The 20186-nt window shown below is 38.3% G+C and overlaps 2 protein-coding genes across 2 annotated transcripts in view; both read right to left on the bottom strand.

Moving 5' to 3' along the window:
* Positions 1-577: 577 nt before the first annotated feature.
* Positions 578-10220, bottom strand: F13B (coagulation factor XIII, B polypeptide). Its single transcript, XM_010156559.1, has 11 exons — positions 10139-10220; positions 8219-8419; positions 7530-7715; positions 6912-7088; positions 6581-6757; positions 4703-4882; positions 4081-4173; positions 3233-3415; positions 1777-1974; positions 1115-1297; positions 578-789 (listed from the first exon to the last, which is right to left on the bottom strand). Exons 1-11 carry the CDS (start codon positions 10218-10220, stop codon positions 578-580), a joined length of 1872 nt encoding a protein of 623 aa, XP_010154861.1.
* A 1637-nt stretch (positions 10221-11857) lies between these two features.
* Positions 11858-20186, bottom strand: part of ASPM (asp (abnormal spindle) homolog, microcephaly associated (Drosophila)) — a gene marked incomplete at its 5' end in the record, with an annotated part of 30139 nt that continues 21810 nt past the window's right edge. The window contains 7 exon segments of the mRNA XM_010156560.1: positions 11858-11972; positions 12052-12224; positions 12774-12950; positions 13876-14030; positions 16502-16694; positions 17119-17310; positions 19965-20114. Of these exon segments, the coding sequence (XP_010154862.1) occupies positions 11867-11972; positions 12052-12224; positions 12774-12950; positions 13876-14030; positions 16502-16694; positions 17119-17310; positions 19965-20114 (1146 nt within the window).

Genomic DNA, 20186 nt, shown 5'->3' with positions numbered 1-20186 from the left:
ATTAAATAGAATTTTTTTTTAGAATACTTGATTTTTTTTCTTGTCCATCAAGCCTTGTCCTTTAGAGGCTTCTCACCTGTGAAAGGAGACATGAGTACTGTTAAGATGTATAAAAAAAAATTGGTCTCTCCTCTCTCTCTGTAAAAAAACATCTATTTTGAAGGGCATGAAATTAAATCTCAATTTAGCTATGATCTGTGATCAGGTATAGCACTCATCCTATCAAAACCATCAATATCCTCACGAAGGGCACCATTTGTTCATCATCATCTTGTTGTGCTGCTTTGCTTAAGTCCTCCAGATTGTGACACATCCTCAAGTTCATCACTCTAAGCCTTACAGAACTCCCTCATCCTAAATTTTCCATGCATAGACCAATACTGCATTCTTCTGCTGCATTCCCTCATAACACAAAGCACTTTTAGCTTCTTCCCGTCAGCTCAGACCCAACAATGCCATGAGCACTCATTTCTCAAAGCTGCCTGTAGTGATCTTGAAAATCCATCTTAATTCAGCTGTTAAAACTAGAGAAAGAACATGTACATACCTTTCACAGAGGCTTTCCTGAAGTCCATACTCATTTTCCTCGTTCAACACACCTTGGATACACCAGCTCTCCTCTCCTACACTGTACTTGAAATAAAGTTGTACCAGATTCTGCTCCAAAATGATTTTCTTTACAGTAAAATCCAACATAATCCCCATGGTAGAAGTAAACTTGATTCTTATAGAATCCTTGCAGCAACACATTATTCTTTTCCATTTCATTTTCTGACAAAGTGCACGGCTCTAAAGAAGAGACACATAATCAGTGTTACTAAAGCAATTATTTTTGAAATCACATAATTTTGACTATTCGACACCAAAACTGTAGATTATTTCCCGTTCTCATAATACATTATATGTGAAATCACTCTATTTTTGGATAGTACTTACATGTCATATTTAAGGAAAAAAAAAAGCCAGACAAGCTTACACTTGCTTCGGTTAAAACTTCCATCTCTAACTGAAAAAACTTGAGATCTTAAATTTTTAATTATCAATATTCAATTTATAAATTCTATGTATCTGAATTATAGAGAGAAATAAGTGCTTGTTTACCTTATACACCTACCTATACAAACTGGTGGTGAAGTCCACTGTCCTTCAGAACAATAGATTCTCTCAGATCCTTGTAAAAAATGGTAGTCAGAGCAAATATACTGAACTGAAGAACCACTGTCATACTGAGTCAGTGGCGGGACAGTAAGAGCTCCATTTGCAATAGAAGGTGGAGAGTCACATTTTTTTGTAGGAGCTGGAATAATGTTAAAAAAGCATTTGAGAAACATTCAGCTTAAGGAACTAATAACTTAGCAGCTTTACATGCCTGTCAACACTAGATATCTATCAACTCTCAGTATTTTACTGTGTTCCAGGTCTGAATGCAATCTCCTGCTTAATTCTAACTATAAGAAATCCCTTGTGTACATTTAGTTGTTTACAGCTGTCTTTCTACAGAGCTGCTTCTACAGACTTCCCTCAGCTTGGAGAGGAGCTCATCCCTCCTTTCTACAGCCTTCCACATCAAGGGAAGGCGTATTCTTTTTCCACGTTTGTATACATTTAACAATATAGCTGTCCTGTGCAGGGGTATCTGTGTCTATCTGTATTGTTGAATCCTAAACATCTACTACTTACAACAGATTCTAGTCCTGCACTGCCAAACAGAATTGTTTCTAAATAAGTCCCTAATTGATTAATTAAAAAGGCCATAAAAAAAAAAAATTCTTTTACCTTGCAGAATGCATTTTGGATACTTCAGTCTGCCGTTGTTACACAGTGTGCTTCCAGGAGAGGTAGTCTCGACAAAACTGTATCCCTGTTTACATTCAAACTCTATGAGATCACCATGTAGGAAAATTAATTCTTCCTGGCTCCATTTCAGCTCTATGTTGCTGCCGTTCATATCAATTACATCAAGAATGCACGGCTCTAGGAAACAAAAGCATACTTCAGTACTCTCCACTGGACAGTTAGCACCATTAGCTTTTGAATCCAACTTCCATAAAGCCTGAAAGGGGGACAGTTAAATTTCTGGAAGTTCCACGAGAATCATTACCTGATAGGAGCTCTTATTAATGACCTGCTGAGGGAAAGGCAAGGAGAATCCCCCCTGACCGTGTCAGGGGGGTTGGAACTAGATGATCTTTAAGGTCCCTTCCAACCCAAACCATTCTATGTTTCTAAAAGAAATCATTTATTATGGATTTTGATGACAGCACCATAACAACAGCTTGGTATGGATGTTTTCCTGAAACTAACTACAGTATGTGCTGTTTCTGGTCTGGTTAGATGAGGGTTAAAAAGAAGCCACAGAAAACACGGGAAGGATGATGTGGTTATTTGGATGCTCAGGAGACAAATAACACTCACAGGAAATCAGTTTTCATTATTTCACAATATTCATTAAATTTGAGTATTCAGATCCAAGAATGCTGATCTGGATGTTTCAGTCCAGGCGACATATATTTTTTTCATTTAGAAATAAGTAATTAAAACTGAGCTGATTATTTATTTGCAACTTCATAGTAGCTTACAAACAAAGTGAGTCAATCTAACAAAGGATGCTAGTAAAATAGAATTATTTCATTAAGGGAAGGAAGGAAAGATAAACAACTCCTGTAAATCATCAGAAGTAGTATTCCTGCAAGTATTTGTCAATTCCTATTGAGAGTTCTATACATCGTTTTGAACAGCATACATAAGAATAACAGAAAAATTAGAAAATCCAAAGTGAAATTATAAAGACACATAATAAAAACAAAGGCTGAAGATTTAAAAGTTAAAGTCCAAGAAGTCATTGTATTCCTTGTTAATCATATCCAAAACTATTCTGGCAATGTCTACAGTAATTCCTTCTAAACATCTATTGAAGGATAGGAAAAAGTTTACTGAACAGAGAAAAAAATAGATACAGGGCTAGCTATGTTCTAAAACAGCTCACTCAGGAAAAGAGAGGAATCTAATTGGGTGTTTGTAAGAAAAGGCTAGAAGACACTTAGCAGGACTGGCCTAGGTATATTTATTTTGGTTTATCCCCATGTTTCTGGAATCTTTGTTAAATCAAATTAAATCAAATGAAAGAGAAAAGCAGGTCATGAAAGTGTTGTCTAGAGGTTCCTTCCAATTTTACCTTTCTATATTACACATGACAACACTTTCCTTTTTTTTGTTTTCAAACAAGACTTACCAAAGCAAGTTGGTTGTTCTGTCCAGTTTCCTTGTTCGCAGTAAGCAGTACTAGGTCCATCCAAAACATGGTAATGCTGACAAGCATATTCTACTGAGGAACCATTTTTGTAAGTTGTCAATAATGGACCAAGAACACCACCATTTTTAATCATAGGTGGAGAGGCGCAGTTTTGCTGCATTTCTAATACAAGGTAGGGAGAAAGGTGATTAGATTTCTAAAACAATATGAACACTGGTGAAAGTATTAGACTAACAATAGACTGAGCAAAAAATTTACATACAAAATAAAATGTAAACCAGTATAATTTCTTTTTCAAACTACGTTTTCAGAAACTTGCCTCACAATGCCTGTCTGCAATAATGTATTTCCCTCTACACTCCTCATCTGTGTCCACTCTTGACTCTTGCTGGTTTACACGCAATATAGATTAGTTCTTTTTCTGTAAGGAGACGGTCTTCATTTGTTGCTTGAAACATTTAGCCCATGTGCAGTTCAAAATAAACAAAAAGAAACCTCGCTGAACTAGTAATCAAAGGATTAATAGCAAAATACTCCTGAATTTTCATGTTCAGACAACATTAACAAATGAGTGAAGGTAAGTGTCAATGTATGAAATCAAGTTACAAATACAGAACAGGCTTTTAGGCTTAGTTTATAATCATAGAAACAAGCAACAATGGGCATTTATTCAGACTGCTACACTGGTATCTGTAACACATGCAAACAGTTTCAAGACTGAGGAACTGCACTATAGTAAAAGAATAGTAAGAGTAGTCATAAAATGCCTATAATAGAATTGGAGAGAATTTGAGTCCCTTTTACATAGAAAAGCAATGTTCACCTACTTGTATCTTCATTGCGATATGTTTTGCTTGCCCTTATTGCTGCATCTGCATCGAGTGATGGTGGTACCTCAGATTCCTCTTCATCCATAGTTCCTATAACCACAGCAGAAACTTAGAACCAGTTTTCTCAGAGATAACTCTTTCAAATACCAAAACAGACAGACACTGCTGTGTTATAAAATGTAATAAATATCAATATTCCAGAGGAGAACTACGCAACACGATTGTCAGCTGAATTCTCAAAGCTCATCCTTTCTCTTTAACCTGTGAACAACGAATCACCTGCAAATTATGCAGCACTTCACCTCTCAAGCATTTTAACAGAGGAGGACATAAACAGTTTTGCAGATATGGAAAAAGAAGAACGGATGCTTCTGGGGCAGCTGTGGATGCCCCATCCCTGGAAGTGTTCAAGGCCAGGCTGGATGAGGCTTGGAGCAACCTGGTCTAGTGGAAGGTGTCCCTGCCCATGGCAGGGGGGTTGGAACTAGGTGATCTTTAAGGTCCCTTCCAACCCAAACCATTCTGTGATTCTACACGGACACGGAGGGTCCCCAGAAAATTAAGGCATTATTTTAAGAATTGTTTCTATTCAGTCGTCAGTCTTCACAAAAGTACTCACTGATACAAATAGGGGGTGATGTCCATTTTCCCTTTTCACACTGGATTTCCTCAGATCCTCTTATTTCAAAGGTACTTTGACACTGTATACGAACTTTGTCTCCATTATGATATGTTCTTCTAACTGTGAGGATATGGGCATGAGGAGGGAGTGGTGGTGGAGGACATTTATTTTTTACATCTGAAAATTTAAAAAATGCATATTGTTTTCTCACTAATCAAAACCAGGTACACAATTAATTTTACTATGCAGCATGCGAGCCTATCACTCAAAGGACATTTTTGGTTGATCCAGAGTAATTGCTTACTCCCATTTTCCTAACATAATGGGAGACTAGAACAAAAAAGCAATTTTACATTCAACAAATATGAAATAGAGGTATTATGCTATTGCACTGCTATAAACAAATTTGTAAATTTCTCCACATAGACTTAACAAAATATTTGTCAAAGGACTTCAGGAAAGAGAGATTTCCCATACCCTCCATTGACACAATATTTAAAGCAGCTTATGTATTAATTCTAAAGCTACAGAAGCAGCTGTAATCATAGCCCATCTCCTACCCACAAATGAAGTGATTACTGTATTCTTAAAACTAAATTTAGGACTTGTTTTCATTCTCCTGATCACCCCACCTTCTCTGTGCGCCCTCAAGAAAAATTCCATCTTTGTCATTAGAATAAACACAGTGCTGGGGTCCTAATACATGCCATTTATTTGAGAGATTCTAGAGCATATTAAACACTGCTGTATCTTCTAGAAAAGGAAGGTGAATTTCATCTTTGTACTCAATTACATGGTCTTCTACAAGATTAGCTATAAAGTAATTGCAAAACACTAATTTTACTAAAAACTATGCTTAACACATCTGTATTTTTTAAAGGCTAAATCTATTTTTTTTTTCACTCTCCAGCACCCTACACCCAACAATTATTAAATTTGCTTTAGAGAACATACTTCACAGGGAAATTTTTCTGTAAATTATATTGCAAATGAATACCACATATTTACCTTAAATCAATAAAAAAGATGGATTTTTCATCCTCTGTCATAAACACCTGGCATCCCTTATATGTAAAGCAGAGAATTTGTAACGAGGCAGTGAGACCTCCCAAGTCTCAAAAACATTCCTCATTCAGAAGACAATATGCAGATAAGACAATGACCAAGTTATTTAAAACATCATAAATTCTCAGCGCACCTAAATATTGGTTTGAAGTTTTCTGCTATATGCTGTGCCTCATCTGGTTCACTACACCTTTCATTCTTTTGAAAATCTCTCTTCTGAGAATCTCCATGATCCCCTAGTGATTGGGGAAGTGACAGTAATTGCAAAATATTTGTTCCTGTCCTCAGGATGACCTTTTTAGTTAGTTCTGTTAAAACAGGCAGTTTGGTGGGGCTGTAAAACTCTGAAAAGTGCCACAATCCCCAAGCTCAGGAGGAACTTCTTACTAATTTTATTTTTAATGCCTCTCCAGAGGCATGTTCCCACATCACAAGGCAGGATTAAACATGCTTGATTAAAACTTCATGTAACCAGCCCACGGTTTAAGTTGAGCTTCAGGGGCTGAACAACTTCCCTGTAATTGTTGATTTCTGCTCCTCCAGGATACAACATGCAGAGAAAAAACAGGAAGAGACAGTATCTCCTCTATTGTTAGAGTCCACTGAAAACTAATTCCAATTACCATTGCCTCTGTCCTCCCTGCTATTTCATCTCCATGCACTTCATTCACCCGACACCCGATTTCTATTTAGACTGTGAACTGGTGCAAATAGCATATTTTTATTTTGTATTCATAAAGAATTTCATGAAAGAAGGTGCCAGTCTTTCAGTAAGAATTTGACATTGTAAAACTATAAAAATAAAAGTACCTTCACACACTGGAGGGTCTGGATACCATCCAAAATAATAACATTGAATTAGGTCAAATTCACTGACAGAATAATTTTCCTCACAGAAAAAGTGAACTACATCTCCCTCTTCATAGAATTTCTTTGCAGGATAGAAACCTCCATGTTCTATTGCACCCAAAGAGGAGCAAGTTATTTCTAGGAAGAAAACACACAGCAGTGAAAAACAGTTGATGAAGGTTCCCTCCTGCCCCAAACAACAGCTTATAAAACAAGAGTTTTTGCATATATTTTTTTCATTTGTAGAATAAATCACACTTCAAACAGATTTACTTTCCAGCCCATTACATACTAGTGCAGTTTGGAGTAAGGGACCAGCCATATGTGAGACACACTGCCTTTTCTGTGGTGTTTCCTCCTGCAGTATGGTACCCCTCATCACATTTGTATAGCAGCGCTTCGTTCGGTCGAAGCTCTTGTTGGGCTGTGAAGTAGCTGCCGTGATGTAAATCAGGTACTTGACACGACTCTTGAATAAATAAAGCATATGCATAGTATTAATTGCTCTTTTCATTTCAAGTTATTAATCTGAAATTTTCTTTAGACACATCTTAAAAGTTGTCACATCCAAGGCAAAATCTTTACAAAGAATGAATAATTAAAAATGCAATAGTTTACACAAGTTTACCAGTCTTCATTTGGCAAGAAATTTTGGATAGCAAATGATTTGAAACAATGCAATTTAATCTATACTGATTCCATCTACATATAATTTTATCTCTACAAATTCACAAAACTAGCAGCGTATGAAATCTGACAACTTCTTCCCATAAGGTACAGCTGAGAACCTACTTTAGGAGCCCTCAGATGATAACCAGACATAAGCAGGTTGGCCCTACAAGTACAGCAAAGACAGAAGAATTATATAGACATATGGCAGATTACAGAGGAGAAAAATGCAGAATCCTACCTAATTTTTTAATACAACTTGGCTGGGAGGACCATCCCTCTGGCCGACATTGCACTGTACCTTCAGTACCACCGCTTGCAGTGTGGTAGCCTGGATTACATTTGTATCGCAGTTTCTCATGTATTCTGAAGTACATTTCTGTACCGTAAAAAAAGCCATTTTCCAAAAGAGGCTTGTTACATTTTTCTAAATGAAAGGAGACAGCTTGGTTAGAAAGAAAGAATTAATGGAATATTTTTGTTCTCTGATAAATGAAAGAATGGAGGTTTTAGCTATTCTGGTCTAACCTTGTTTTCCTGAACTACTGAACAAACTCTACCACCATCATCAAACTGGTGGTAATAGCATGGAACATGGCAAACAAGGAATCTAAAGCTAGGGAGGCTGTAGAGGATATACATCTCAGAAGAAACTATCTATTGGTTTTCCCAATGTAAGAAACAGGGCAACTTGGTATTCTTATGAAAACATATATGATAAAAGCCCTTAAAACATGTATTATTGCAAAAATATTCCATATATATAAACGTATGGAGTTTGTATATATAAGGGATTAATATCACCTTGTTGTCCTAACTTAAGACATTTTATCCCTCCAGTTATGCAGCTTCTGTTCCTGTATGTTCAGGAAATCCAGCTAGACAAGTTCCCTACTAGAAGCAATGGTGAGGTTAATAAAGCTAACTCACTGTAGCACTGGGGCACTGGAGACCACCCTTTTGCTGTACAAGTTATTCTTCCATCCTGAGTCCCAGTTTCAGTTGTATAACCAACCATACAAGAATAGGAAAGTTTTTTTTCTTTACGCATAGGGAAATAGTAACTTTTGAAATTATAATAGTATTGAGCAATCTTCCCATTTTCTATATGTGGCAAATCACAAGGTTTATCTGCAATAAAAAAAAAAAATTCTCATCAAATATGAACTGTTTTGCATTAATTTATTTCATATCAGTTGGATGGATTCAGGTTTTCAAACAAGGTGAATGAAATTCTGAATGCTTAGAATCATGAAGGGTCTTGTAAGGCTCATTAAAATTAAGATACATTGCAATTATATTGGCTTTTGTTCTTTAGATTCACAGGAGTACCAGCTGTAGAATGAAACTTCCTAATGTGAACTGGGCAAAACCGATGCATGACAGTTATTTGATTCTTTAGCCCAGAAGATGTAAGTATGGACAGGCTGTGCTACATAAACATACTGATGCCTGCTCTAAAATCCAGTGGCAATAGTGGCAATGTTGTCAACATTAGCTATGCCGTAGCTCCTCAATGCAGCAAATGTTACCAGAATAGGGCAATGAACTGCCAGGAGGCAATCAAAAAATTAAACTTGTTGAAGAAAGGGAATTTAAGAACACAGTCAACAAAAAAAGAAAGAAGAAATGGAGGTTCAGGAAAGAACAAGCAGAACTGGAATTAAAATATACACACTACACCCCCCTCCCCCCAGAAATACAAATTCATAATAGGAGCAAAACCTTTAAAAGGGGTTGTGCTTAATATGACACTATATTATTATTTAAAAAAAAAAAGGTAAGATTTATGTTTGGATTTCTATGGAATTAGCCTGTGGGTCTCAAAAATTACCTTGTAATGTCGTGGAGAGAATAAATTTAACATGAAGACTCAAGTTTTAAAAACTGAATCACCACCTATGAATCTCATTATAACAGGGCAGAATTTTCCCACAGGTTGGCACTGCTGCATTCACCCTACACATATTAGAACCAAATAAACAGTTCCTCCTTTCACTCAATAATGTCAGTAGGATTTACCACGTTTACTAGAATTTTCTGCAAATTTAGTATTTCTACTAAATAGAAAGTGCCAAGATAACATTTTAAAATAATTCTCTTCCTCACACAGTCACTGCATCACATGTAAATTAAAAAATAAAACCAACCACAAACCTGAGTGCAATTAAGATTAATTAAAAGACAGAAATGGTTGCTACCTACATACCTTTAGTCTAACTTTCCAAATGGTATCAATGTAATTTCACTGCTTCGTATAAGGACAAAACTCTAGTGAGGAAAGTTAGTTGCAAAAAATATGCTGGAGTTAAATATCCATTAGCAGACACAAAATGAAATTCAAAAAGGGAAAAGAGAACTTTTCAGTTAATGGAGACTCTCATACGCAGTTCACAGCTTTGTGAACTTGCAGTTCAAGTGGTACGTAAAGTTGGGGTAGGAAATGCAGAACCACCCCAGACTACCTTCTGCAGGTTCCATTTAATTTCCACTCTTTTGCTTTGTGGTAAAACCAGAACACTTCAATCCACAAGGCACTTCAACATATAAAATGTTTTAATAGTAAAAAAATTAAATTTGTGTAAGTGCCTCAAAACAATTCACATACATTTCAAAATAAACTCTTTCTGAATAGAAACTTGAACCTTTTAATATTGCAGCTTAGAAATGAATCTGTAGCTCAGGGCTACGGTGACAGCTGAATTCTGATCATCAGCCATCTCAAAAAAAGTGGATTTTAAAAGCAGTGCTTACTCTTGCTAAAAATATGAAAGACATTGCACTTGTTACCCAGACTTCATGTTCTAGATTCAATGTACATTTATCAACAATAGAACGCATTGTATTTACCTTCTGCAAAGACTTTGCCTGAATACATCGTAACTAGGAAGATAAAACAGCTTTTAAATCTCATCTTCATTACTGTCACCATCTACAGTTTCCAGGACCTGTGAAAACTTCCTAACTATTACTTTTGTAAATAATTAACTGGATTTCAAAAGTATTCACAAATGCCTCAGTGTCCATGTTATTTTGTAACAAGCTATGCCACTGAAAACACTGGTTTACTTTGTTTCAGTTTTCCAAATACCCTAACACTAGATTTGCAGATTTCTCCTTCCATTTGGCATACTTTACATCAGTAAAGAGGACAGAATTGATCATTCTGCAGAGAAACCAGTCAACGAATTATGGAACAATTTAAACTAATTGAACACCATTCCTCTCAGAACCTCCTGATTTCCAAGTTTAAAGGGCATTCTGTTATCAGATTATTTACCTTGGCTGAAATAAGAGGAAAGTCATTTCCTCCAGCCTAACCCCATACAACCAGTTAGTTGCACTCTATATATTATTCATTCTGGAAGCTCTTACATTAGGAACATAGCCAATACTATTACCTGTCGGATTTTGTTGGGTACAGCTATGCCTCTTTTTGAGTTGTTGTTGGTTTTTGGTTTGTTCAATCAGATTATTTACCTTGGCTGAAATAAGAGGAAAGTCATTTCCTCCAGCCTAACCCCATACAACCAGTTAGTTGCGCTCTATATATTATTCATTCTGGAAGCTCTTACATTAGGAACATAGCCAATACTATTACCTGTCGGATTTTGTTGGGTACAGCTATGTCTCTTTTTGAGTTGTTGTTGGTTTTTGGTTTGTTTATTTTAAACAAAAAAAACCCAACAAAAAACCCAGAACCTTATTTACAATGCATTATCACCTGGCTAATGGCTACCAGTTGAGTTAGCATCACGTTGCACCCCTGGGAGGCATAATCTTTAAATCAGGGGGTGAGGGTATCATTTTACAGTTTTCATTTTCTTGGCCTTGCTCTAAGAAAAGGCAACTCCGAGGCACAAGAGAACAGAATTTAAGAGAGATGCTGTGATAAACACCATCTATTCAGTCAGATGAGATGCATGGTTGTATGTACTGCTCACTTGATAGCAAGAAAGTGCTCACAAACCATCTGTATTAAAATGTCAGGTCAGAATTTCTAAATTCACCCTTACATTGCTCCATCATAATCTTGTAGTACTTAAAAAATAGTAATTACAATATTTTCTTTTCCTACAGTCATGCATGATCTCTCAAAACCTTAACAGAAAGTAAACTCAAGCTCCCCAAAACCAGTAGCCAGTTCTGAAACCCACAGACTGTGCTTCCTTTCTTACCTCTCCCTCCCCAGGTCAGACAAGCCAACATAACTGCCCCACAAAAACAACTGGCTTTAATAGCATTCTACAATATTTAATCAGTGCGGCGTATCATGCTGTTTGTGAGATTCACAGTTGTGTAATAACAATACATTATGACACTACTGAAATTTCCAGGCTTACGATTTTATTGTACGATTGCTTTTGTAGAAGTACAAAGTAGGATTTCAAAAGCTGTATACAATACAAAAACTGTTACAGAAATCTTCATTTCCATTTGAAAACGAACGAACAAACAAAGCAAGCCACAATATTTCCAAGGTTAGCTTTACACTTCCTTGCTTTCTTTCAAAATCATTTAACTGTCCATTACATACACGCTGTACAAATACATTAAAATATATACACCATTTACATTTCAGTAGCAGGCAATACCAAGTGTATCCATCACCATCAGAATTGCTTGCAGAGGATCTACAACTTCTTGCATGTTATCTTTCCTCAAAACCCAGTCTGGTTTAATTCTGTGAAAATATTAGTGGCTCGTTATTAAAATATCGTAGTGCCACAGTAAACACAGCAGACGAATTTTTCAGCTCTTACCTTGAAACTGTTTTTATTCTTACAGGAGTTACTGGAACAAAGGAAGTTCCACTTAAGAACGTGCTTGTTTTCTGCTTCACAAGTGTTCTCTCTGCATCCATTTTGTGTTTATGAGCTGTAAGTTTATACAGGCTTTGGATGCAAGTAACAGCTCTCGGCATGCTTCGAATTTCCTGAGAAAAGGTGAAAGCAGTGCACAGTTAATGCTACAAGCTCAAAAGCAACTTAACAAACCAAGAAATCTGTTTTTATTCAAAGAAAACTGAATGTTTATAATTTAAGCTGAACTTCTACAGACAAGTACAGTGAAACCACTTTAAAGCCAGTGCACCTACCAGTCAGTGGTCTAGTGCTTTCTACATAATTAACTGGTGTGCAACTTGAGATCTCCAAAAATTCAAGCTCTTGCAAGTCAGATTTTACTAATTCCTCATTAAAACCGATTTTCACATTGGCATTGACATATGCCTTCAATGATTGGTACACAGAAACAAATAAGTGTTTGCACCCATTGCCATAGCAACGAAAGACCAATGGGCAGAGTTGAGTGGATAACTTAAGTACTTACATCTGATGGATAAACAGCTAGGGAATGTAAAGCATAGAACCCAGACTTCCCCAGTAACCTTACTGGGGATTCTAGCAATAGGTATGAACAAAGGCAATTCCCTTCAGAAACAGGCTATGTCTGTTCCAATAGAGTATATCAACATAAAGCTTACCAAAGCTCTTTTTGAGTCCTTTGAAAGGATGGCCAACAAACAACAAGTCTTTGTGAAAATGCTTCCTCCTTTCTCTGAAATTTTGTCCCCAGCTTTCCCTCTGTACATCTGCAGTAGGTCTAGTAATGTATGTATAGAATTTTCTACTTCATAAACTGCTTGAGTAGTTCTTTCATACTGTTATACAAGAAGAGACAAGAGAGGTTAGACAGAGAAATCTTTAAAATATCTTTCAGGTTAGAGGAAAAAGCAAAATCCATATTCTGACCTAGATGCTGATCTGGCATCCAAGCAATAAAAAAAAAATCACACCTGTATGTTACAACATCATAACAGGTTACAAAAAGCTATGCTTTGTGCTTCCCCCCTTGTTTAGAAACCTGTAGAATCTGACCTTAAGTTTAAAATAGAAGAATAAATTGAATAAGTTTGAATTATTTTTAAAATAAGTTTGGCCTAAATGTGATCTTTTTTCCTGAAATAAAAATTTAAAAAATTGAATGTAAAATGCCTGTAGGGTGGATATAGGATCAAAACTATGTTTAGCAACTATTCCATATTTCAAAGTGAAAAAACTCTAGAATAATCAATCCATAGTGACTAACTATAGTGCTACTAGGGTACTGAAGCAGCTTTAATCATTTATGAAAATAATCAGTCCTGTAAGAAATCAAAAAGTGTAAATATAGCCTATTCTATGACACAAATTTGGAAATGCATCCTGTCTTCTGGAACATACTAATATCTACCTTTAAAAAAAAAAACAAAAAACTTCATAGCTTACCCTAACTACTACGGTATTGCATTTCTACACTGTTTAATGCAATACTGGGCATACCTTGCAATATACTCAATTAAAATTAAAATTATTACTTTAAGCCCATGAAAAAGTTTTCTTTTGCCAGAAGGAAAATTAAAAAATTACTACAGAAGTAGATAATGGGTTTCAAAATGACACACTATAAAAAAAACAAGTTTCTGAATTTTATCAAAACTATTACTTTTGTAGTTTCAAATTTATTCAGAAATGTTGTGGATAAATAAATACTACAATAAAGGAGCCTACAGCTTATGAACCTGCAAAAGAAAATATTACAGTTACCTTTGAAACATTAAGTAAAACCTGAACCGAGTATCTGATCACATCCATGCATGGAACGCTCCGGTTGCAACTTCGGATCAGAACAAAAATAGTGAAGATTGCTCTGCTCTGGGCCATATTTTCACAACAGAGTGGGGACAGCCTGGTAGACACCTCTATAATTAAAGGGAAAAAAAAAAAAGAAAACTGAAGCTTAAGCAATTTAATTGCAAACAAGAGTTTCGTCTCATTTTTAAGTAGAAGTGCAAGGAAGTAAAACCCACAATTATTGACTTAAATAAGTATTTCTAAATCAATCGTTTTAATATTCTAGATGAAAAATTAGGCAGACAATTCACAGAGAACATATTCTGGACTCCAGGAGGGAAAACTTTGGCCTCTCCAGGGATTGGAAGAGTTCCATGGGATGAGGCCCTGGAGGGAAGAGGGGCCCAAGAAAGCTGGCGAATATTCAAGGATCTTGTCCAAGCTCAGGAGCGATGCATCCCAATGAAGAGGAAGTTGGGTAAAAACACCAGGAGGCCTGTGTGGATGAACAAGCAGCTCCTGGACAAACTGAGGTGGAAAAAGGAAGCCTACAGAGGGTGGAAGCAGGGGCAGGGAGCCTGGGAGGATTACAGGAGGGTTGTCTGTCAAGTCAGGGATCAGATTAGGAAACCTAAAGCCCTGACAGAATTAAACCTGGCCAGGGACATCAAGGGCAACAAGAAGGGTTTCGATAGGTTCATAGGGGATAAAAGGAAGATCAGGGAAAATGTGGGCTCTCTGCAGAAGGAAACGGGAGACCTGGTTTCCCAGAATATGGAGAAGGCTGAGGTGCACAGTGACTTTTTGCTTCGGTCTTCTCTGACAAGGGCACAAGCCACAACCTTGAGTTCCAAAAGACAGAAGCAGGAAATGGGAGAATGGAGAGCCGCCCTTGGTTAGAGGATCAGGTTCAAGAACACCTGAGGAACCCAAAGGTGCACAAGTCCATGGGACCTAATGAAATACATCCTTGGGTCCTGAAAGAACCAGTGAATGAGGCTGCCAAACCTATAACCATCATATTTGAGAAGTCATGGTGGTCTGGTGAAGTTCTCACTGTCTGGAAAAGCGGAAACAAAACCCTCATCTTTAAAGAGGATCTGGGGAACTACAACAGGCCAATCAATCTCACCTCTGCGCCTGACAAGATCATGGAGCAGATCCTCCTGCAAACCATGCTAAGGCACATGGAAAACAAGGAGGTGACTGGTGACAGCCAACATGGCTTCACCAAGGGTGAAGTTCGGCACCAGTTCGTGCCTGATGAATCTGGTGGCCTTCTATGATGGGGTCATGACCTTGGTGGATAAAGGAAGGGCAAAAAATGTCATCTACCTGGACTTGTGCAAAGTGTCCCACACCATTCCACACAACATCCTTGTCACTAAACTGGAAAAAAGCATGGATTTGATGGATGCATGAGAGGTGTTCCTCAGGGATCGGTATTGAGACCAGTGCTGTTTAACATCTTTGTCAGCAACATGGATGGTGGGATCGAGTGCATCCTCAGCAAGTTTGCTGATGACACCAAGCTGTGTGTTCCAGTTAACACGCTGGAGGGAAGGGATGCCATCCAGAGGGACCTGGAGAGGCTGGAGAAGGGGGACCATGAAGTTCAACAAGGCCAAGTGCAAAGTCCTGTACATGGGTCAGGGCAATCCCAAGCTCAAGTACAGGCTGGGCAGAGAATGGAGAGAGAGCAGCCCAGAGGAGAAGGACTTGGGGGTACTGGTGGATGAAAAGCTGGGCATGATCCAGCACTGTACGCTGGCAGCCCAGAAAGCCAACCGTATCCTGGGTTGTATTAGGAGAAGTGTGGCCAGCAGGTCGAGGGAGGGGATTCTCCCCCTCTACTCTGCTCTCATGAGACCCCACCTGGAGTACTTTGTCCAGCTCTGGAGCCCTCAACATAAGAAGGATATCAACTGGCTGGAGCAAGTCCAGAGAAGGCCATGAAGATGCTCAGAGGGCTGGAGCACCTCTCCTGTGAAGAAAGGCTGAGAGAATTGGGCTTGTTCAGCCTGGAGAAGGCTCCAGCGAGAACTTATAGCAGCTTTCCAGTACTTGAAAATGGCCTACAAGAAAGCTGGGGGGGGACTTTTTACAGGGGCCTGTAGTGACAGGACAAGGGGTAACGGGTTTAAATTGAAAGTGGGGAGATTTAGATTAGATATCAGGAAGAAGTTCTTCCCAGAGAGGGTGGTGAAGCACTGGGACAGGTTGCCCAGAGAAGCTGTGGCTGCCCCATCCCTGGCTGCCTTCAAGGCCAGGCTGGATGAGGCTTTGAGCAACCTGGTCTAGTGGAAGGGGTCCCTGCCCATGGCAGGGGGTTGGAGCTAGGTGATCTTTAAGGTCCCTTCCAACCCAAACCATTCTGTGACAGAAAAATATCATTAGCTTATATAAGGCATGTTATTACTAGGATGCTTACCAGGAGATTAGAGCAATTACTGGATTTCCTTTCTCTACATAACCATTATACTCTAACATATTCCCAATTTACAGTCAAAGAGAAAGCCTAAATATCATTACGAACTCAGCTGAAAAATTCCAGTTTCTATCATCCTGGAATTCAGAAACAATAAAATGAAATACTGACCAAGATGCTTTAATGCTGCAAGGATATAAGAGAGATGTTTGTATTTTAGAAGATATTCAATAGCAATTGCAGTTCTGTTGCACAGTTTGTTTTCTTCTCTGCTCTTTTCATTAGCCTTTTCCAAACTATGTCTTAAAGCTTTCATTTTTGCTGTGTCATTACTCTTTCTCCAAAAATATCCTCTCCACAATGCCTACAGAAAAGAGATTCCACAAACAGAAAAAAAAGTTGTGAACAAGAGGCACTAGAACAAGACTTCCATTAACTGTCCAAATCAATTTTACACAAGTCTGACAAAGTATTTAATTACTCTCGTTAATAATTTTTAAGTAATTCAGTGTTTAATCTTCCAATTACTGGATTTTCAAGACAAAAGACCAAAACAAACATGCATATACACTCCACACACACTCCCAAATAAATCCCCTTAATATTATTTCATGATCTCTCTGCATTTAGCTTTGATGTCTAAACTGAGGCTGATTTGCCTGCAATTTAACTGATAAATTCAATTCAAAGCAAACAGATGCTCCCCAAAACTCATGAGAGAAAAATGAAAAAACAAGAACAAACTTAAAAAAAAAAAAAATCATAGTTTTCTTACAAGAGGTATTTACCTGAAATTTAATTATTCCAACTGCAAATCTTCTCCTACGTCTACAGGCAAGGAACCTTCGTACATTTCGCTGGATTCTTGCTGCTGCATCATTCCTGTGATTTAGCCAGCCTCGAATTGCATGTTGTAAATGAATGATTCTTTGATAATCTCTTAGAAATCTCTTCTGTTGCAGTTTTGCTCGGAACCATCTCTGTTTAAAATTAAAGGACCTTTCTATTTATTTAAGTCTTTGCCATAAATTCCCTTCTCCAATCCTAAACAGGCATCAATAAAAACTGAATAACTATTTTAACCTGAGCTTTGACAGATGCAGGCACTATAAACATCACTAGCACTCATATGACCACCATGACACAGCTGTGACTGGCCTTGGGGTAGCTCAAAAATGCAAGTCTGCAAAATTAAATCTTAACGAAGAGCAGTTAGAGAAGCATTCGAAAGAAGACAGACCCACACACACACACAGACAGACCGACCCCACAAAACTTTCAGTTGGAAGGGGCCTACACCTCATCTAGTCCAACTGCCTGACCAGTTCAGGGCTGACCAAAAGCTGAAACATGTTATTAAGGTCATTGTCTAAATGCCTCTTAAACACTGACAGACTTGGGAGCATCGATGACCTCTCTTGGAAGCCTGTTCCAGTGTTTGACCGCCCTCTCTGTAAAGAAATGCTTCCTCGTGTCCAGTCTAAAGGTGCAGCCGTGAACCACTCCCACGCATCCTGCCCTGGATCCCAGGGAGAAGAGTTCAGCACCTCCCTCTCCACCTCCCCAGGAAGCTGTAGAGAGCAAGGTCATTCCTCATCCTCCTTCTCTCTAAACTAGACAAGTCCAAAGTCCTCAGCCACTCCTCACAGGATACTGCTTCCAGTCCATTCATCAGCTTTGTTGCCCTCATCTGGAGGCATTCAAGGACCTTCACATCCTTCTTAAATGGTGAGGCCCAGAACTGCACACAGCACTCAATGTAAGGCTGAACCATTGCTGAATATAGCGGGATAATCACCTCTTTCACCAGCTGGTCATGCACCTCGGGACATGTTTTGCCCTCCTGGCTGCCAGGGCACACTGCCCACTCATACTGAGCCTCCTGCTGACCAGCACCCCAAAACCTCTTACTACAGGGCTGCTCTCCAGCCTATCCTCTCACAGTTTAGACTTTTGTCCAGCATAACTCCATCCTAGCAGTTTTCTTTCTCTTGGCTGGTGTCGTGGTTTAACTCCAGCCACCAAAAATACCACAAAGCTGCTCTCACACCTCCCCCCCTTCCTCCAGCATAGAGGGAGAATCAGAAGAAAGAGACAAGGAAGCTCGTAAAACTGAGATAAGAACTATTTACTAATTGAATAATATAAATACATACAGATACTACTAATAGTAAGTAATTAAAATAATAGAAAATAAAACATATGATACAATTGCTTACCAACTGCTGACTGATGCACAGACAGGTCCCATGAAGTAAGAGTCAGAGCCAGAGAGCCAGAGCCCAAGAGCGATTGCAGCAGAGTCCGAGCGAACCCCATCAGCAACAGCACGACCGTGAAAACTAATAGACCCGTCAACTCACTCATGAACAAGCCAGCAAAGGAGTTAGCAAAGCAGCTAACAAAAGAGTTAAGAGGCCAGCAAAAGAGCATAAAGACAGTGGAAGTGTGATGGCCTTCGAACCCACTCACTGCTTATGCCCTGAGCATGACGTACTATGGAATGAAATAATCCCTTGGTCAGTCGGGGTCAGCTGTCTGACCTGTGTGTCCCCTACACTGCCTGTAGAGAGAATTGGGAGCGCAGCTGCAGTATCAGAAGCTGAGAGAGACCTTCAATTTGGTGCAAGCGTTCCCCAGTATCAGCTAAAAAGACACCTTATCAGTACTTTTCTTGGAGTAAATCCAGAAACAGAGCTTCATACCAGCCACTGTGAAGAGAGTTAACTCTTTCCTGATTTAAACCAGCAAAGCTGGCTTTTAATGAGAACCACCACGTACTCTACTTTACAAATTTCCCAGCTGTTTCTTCCCCTCCATATACAGAGAAGACAGACAAGGTACTGAATGTCAAATTGGAGCAAAAAAACCCCCTTCTTTCATCCCTTTGCTTTTGTCTTAAGGGGAAAATGTAACTTATGGGGAGACGTAACATCTGTATATACGGAAAAATAGTGGGGCAAGGTTTACCATAACACCCTTGACTAGAGAACAGTTATTTTAGGATTCCCATTTCAGACTTTCCATTTATCTAATCCTGACCTTCCACTACTGGGCCTAAGCTAACGGTCACTTTGGAGACCTGAAGATAATTTTTACTATTAGGCACTGCTGCAATACAGACCTGATTTTTCGTCTTCATTTTGGAGAAGTAGAACATGGTTATATTAAAACTACTGCAACTCAGGCAGGCTCTGGTACCACTTGCAAGTTAGAAACATCCAAGCAAATAAATCACTGTATCCCACAGGATTATTCATGTAAGGAGATACTCTTCCTTTCATAAGCCTTACAGGTTGTGTCCTGTCTGATCTTTCCTACTTCCAGTAGGACATATAGAAATAGGCTAAGACTATAAATTAGCAACTCGGATTGCTTTAGCAAGCTTGAGGGTTTGAAGGAAAGAAACTTTCCCATCCATCTTCAGCTTTCAAATGCTTAAGCCTCCAGAGCCTGCTGGGACCCAATCTATTATGCTTAGCTGGGTATAAGCAGCATTATTTAATAATAGTCTTCACAATTTAGCTTTATTTTTGCATGTGAAAGAACTGCAGTGTCTTAGTGCTATAGCTTAGCTGACAAAAAAGACATTAAATTATGTTACACAAAATCATTCATCCTTATTTAGACTAACCTGTATTATAAGAACAGATGAGTTCTGGTTTTGTGCAAATTTTAAGAGGAGGTGAGTCCTATACGCTCTTTGAATTTTAATTGCAGAAATATGATGATATGCAGCTGATGTAAAATAAAGTAGCCTTTTCTTTTGTTTCTGTTCTGAGATCTGTAGAATGAAAACAAAACAAGGTACATTGGTAATTTTCATACTCAGAGGTAGCTGATTGTCTATGCAAAG

The sequence above is a fragment of the Eurypyga helias genome, unplaced genomic scaffold, assembly GCF_000690775.1.
Source record: "Eurypyga helias isolate BGI_N326 unplaced genomic scaffold, ASM69077v1 scaffold10208, whole genome shotgun sequence".
Classification (NCBI taxonomy): Eukaryota; Metazoa; Chordata; class Aves; order Eurypygiformes; family Eurypygidae; genus Eurypyga; species Eurypyga helias.
The sequence above is the reverse complement of the archived record's forward strand: the minus strand, read 5'-3'. Positions and strand labels throughout refer to the sequence as shown.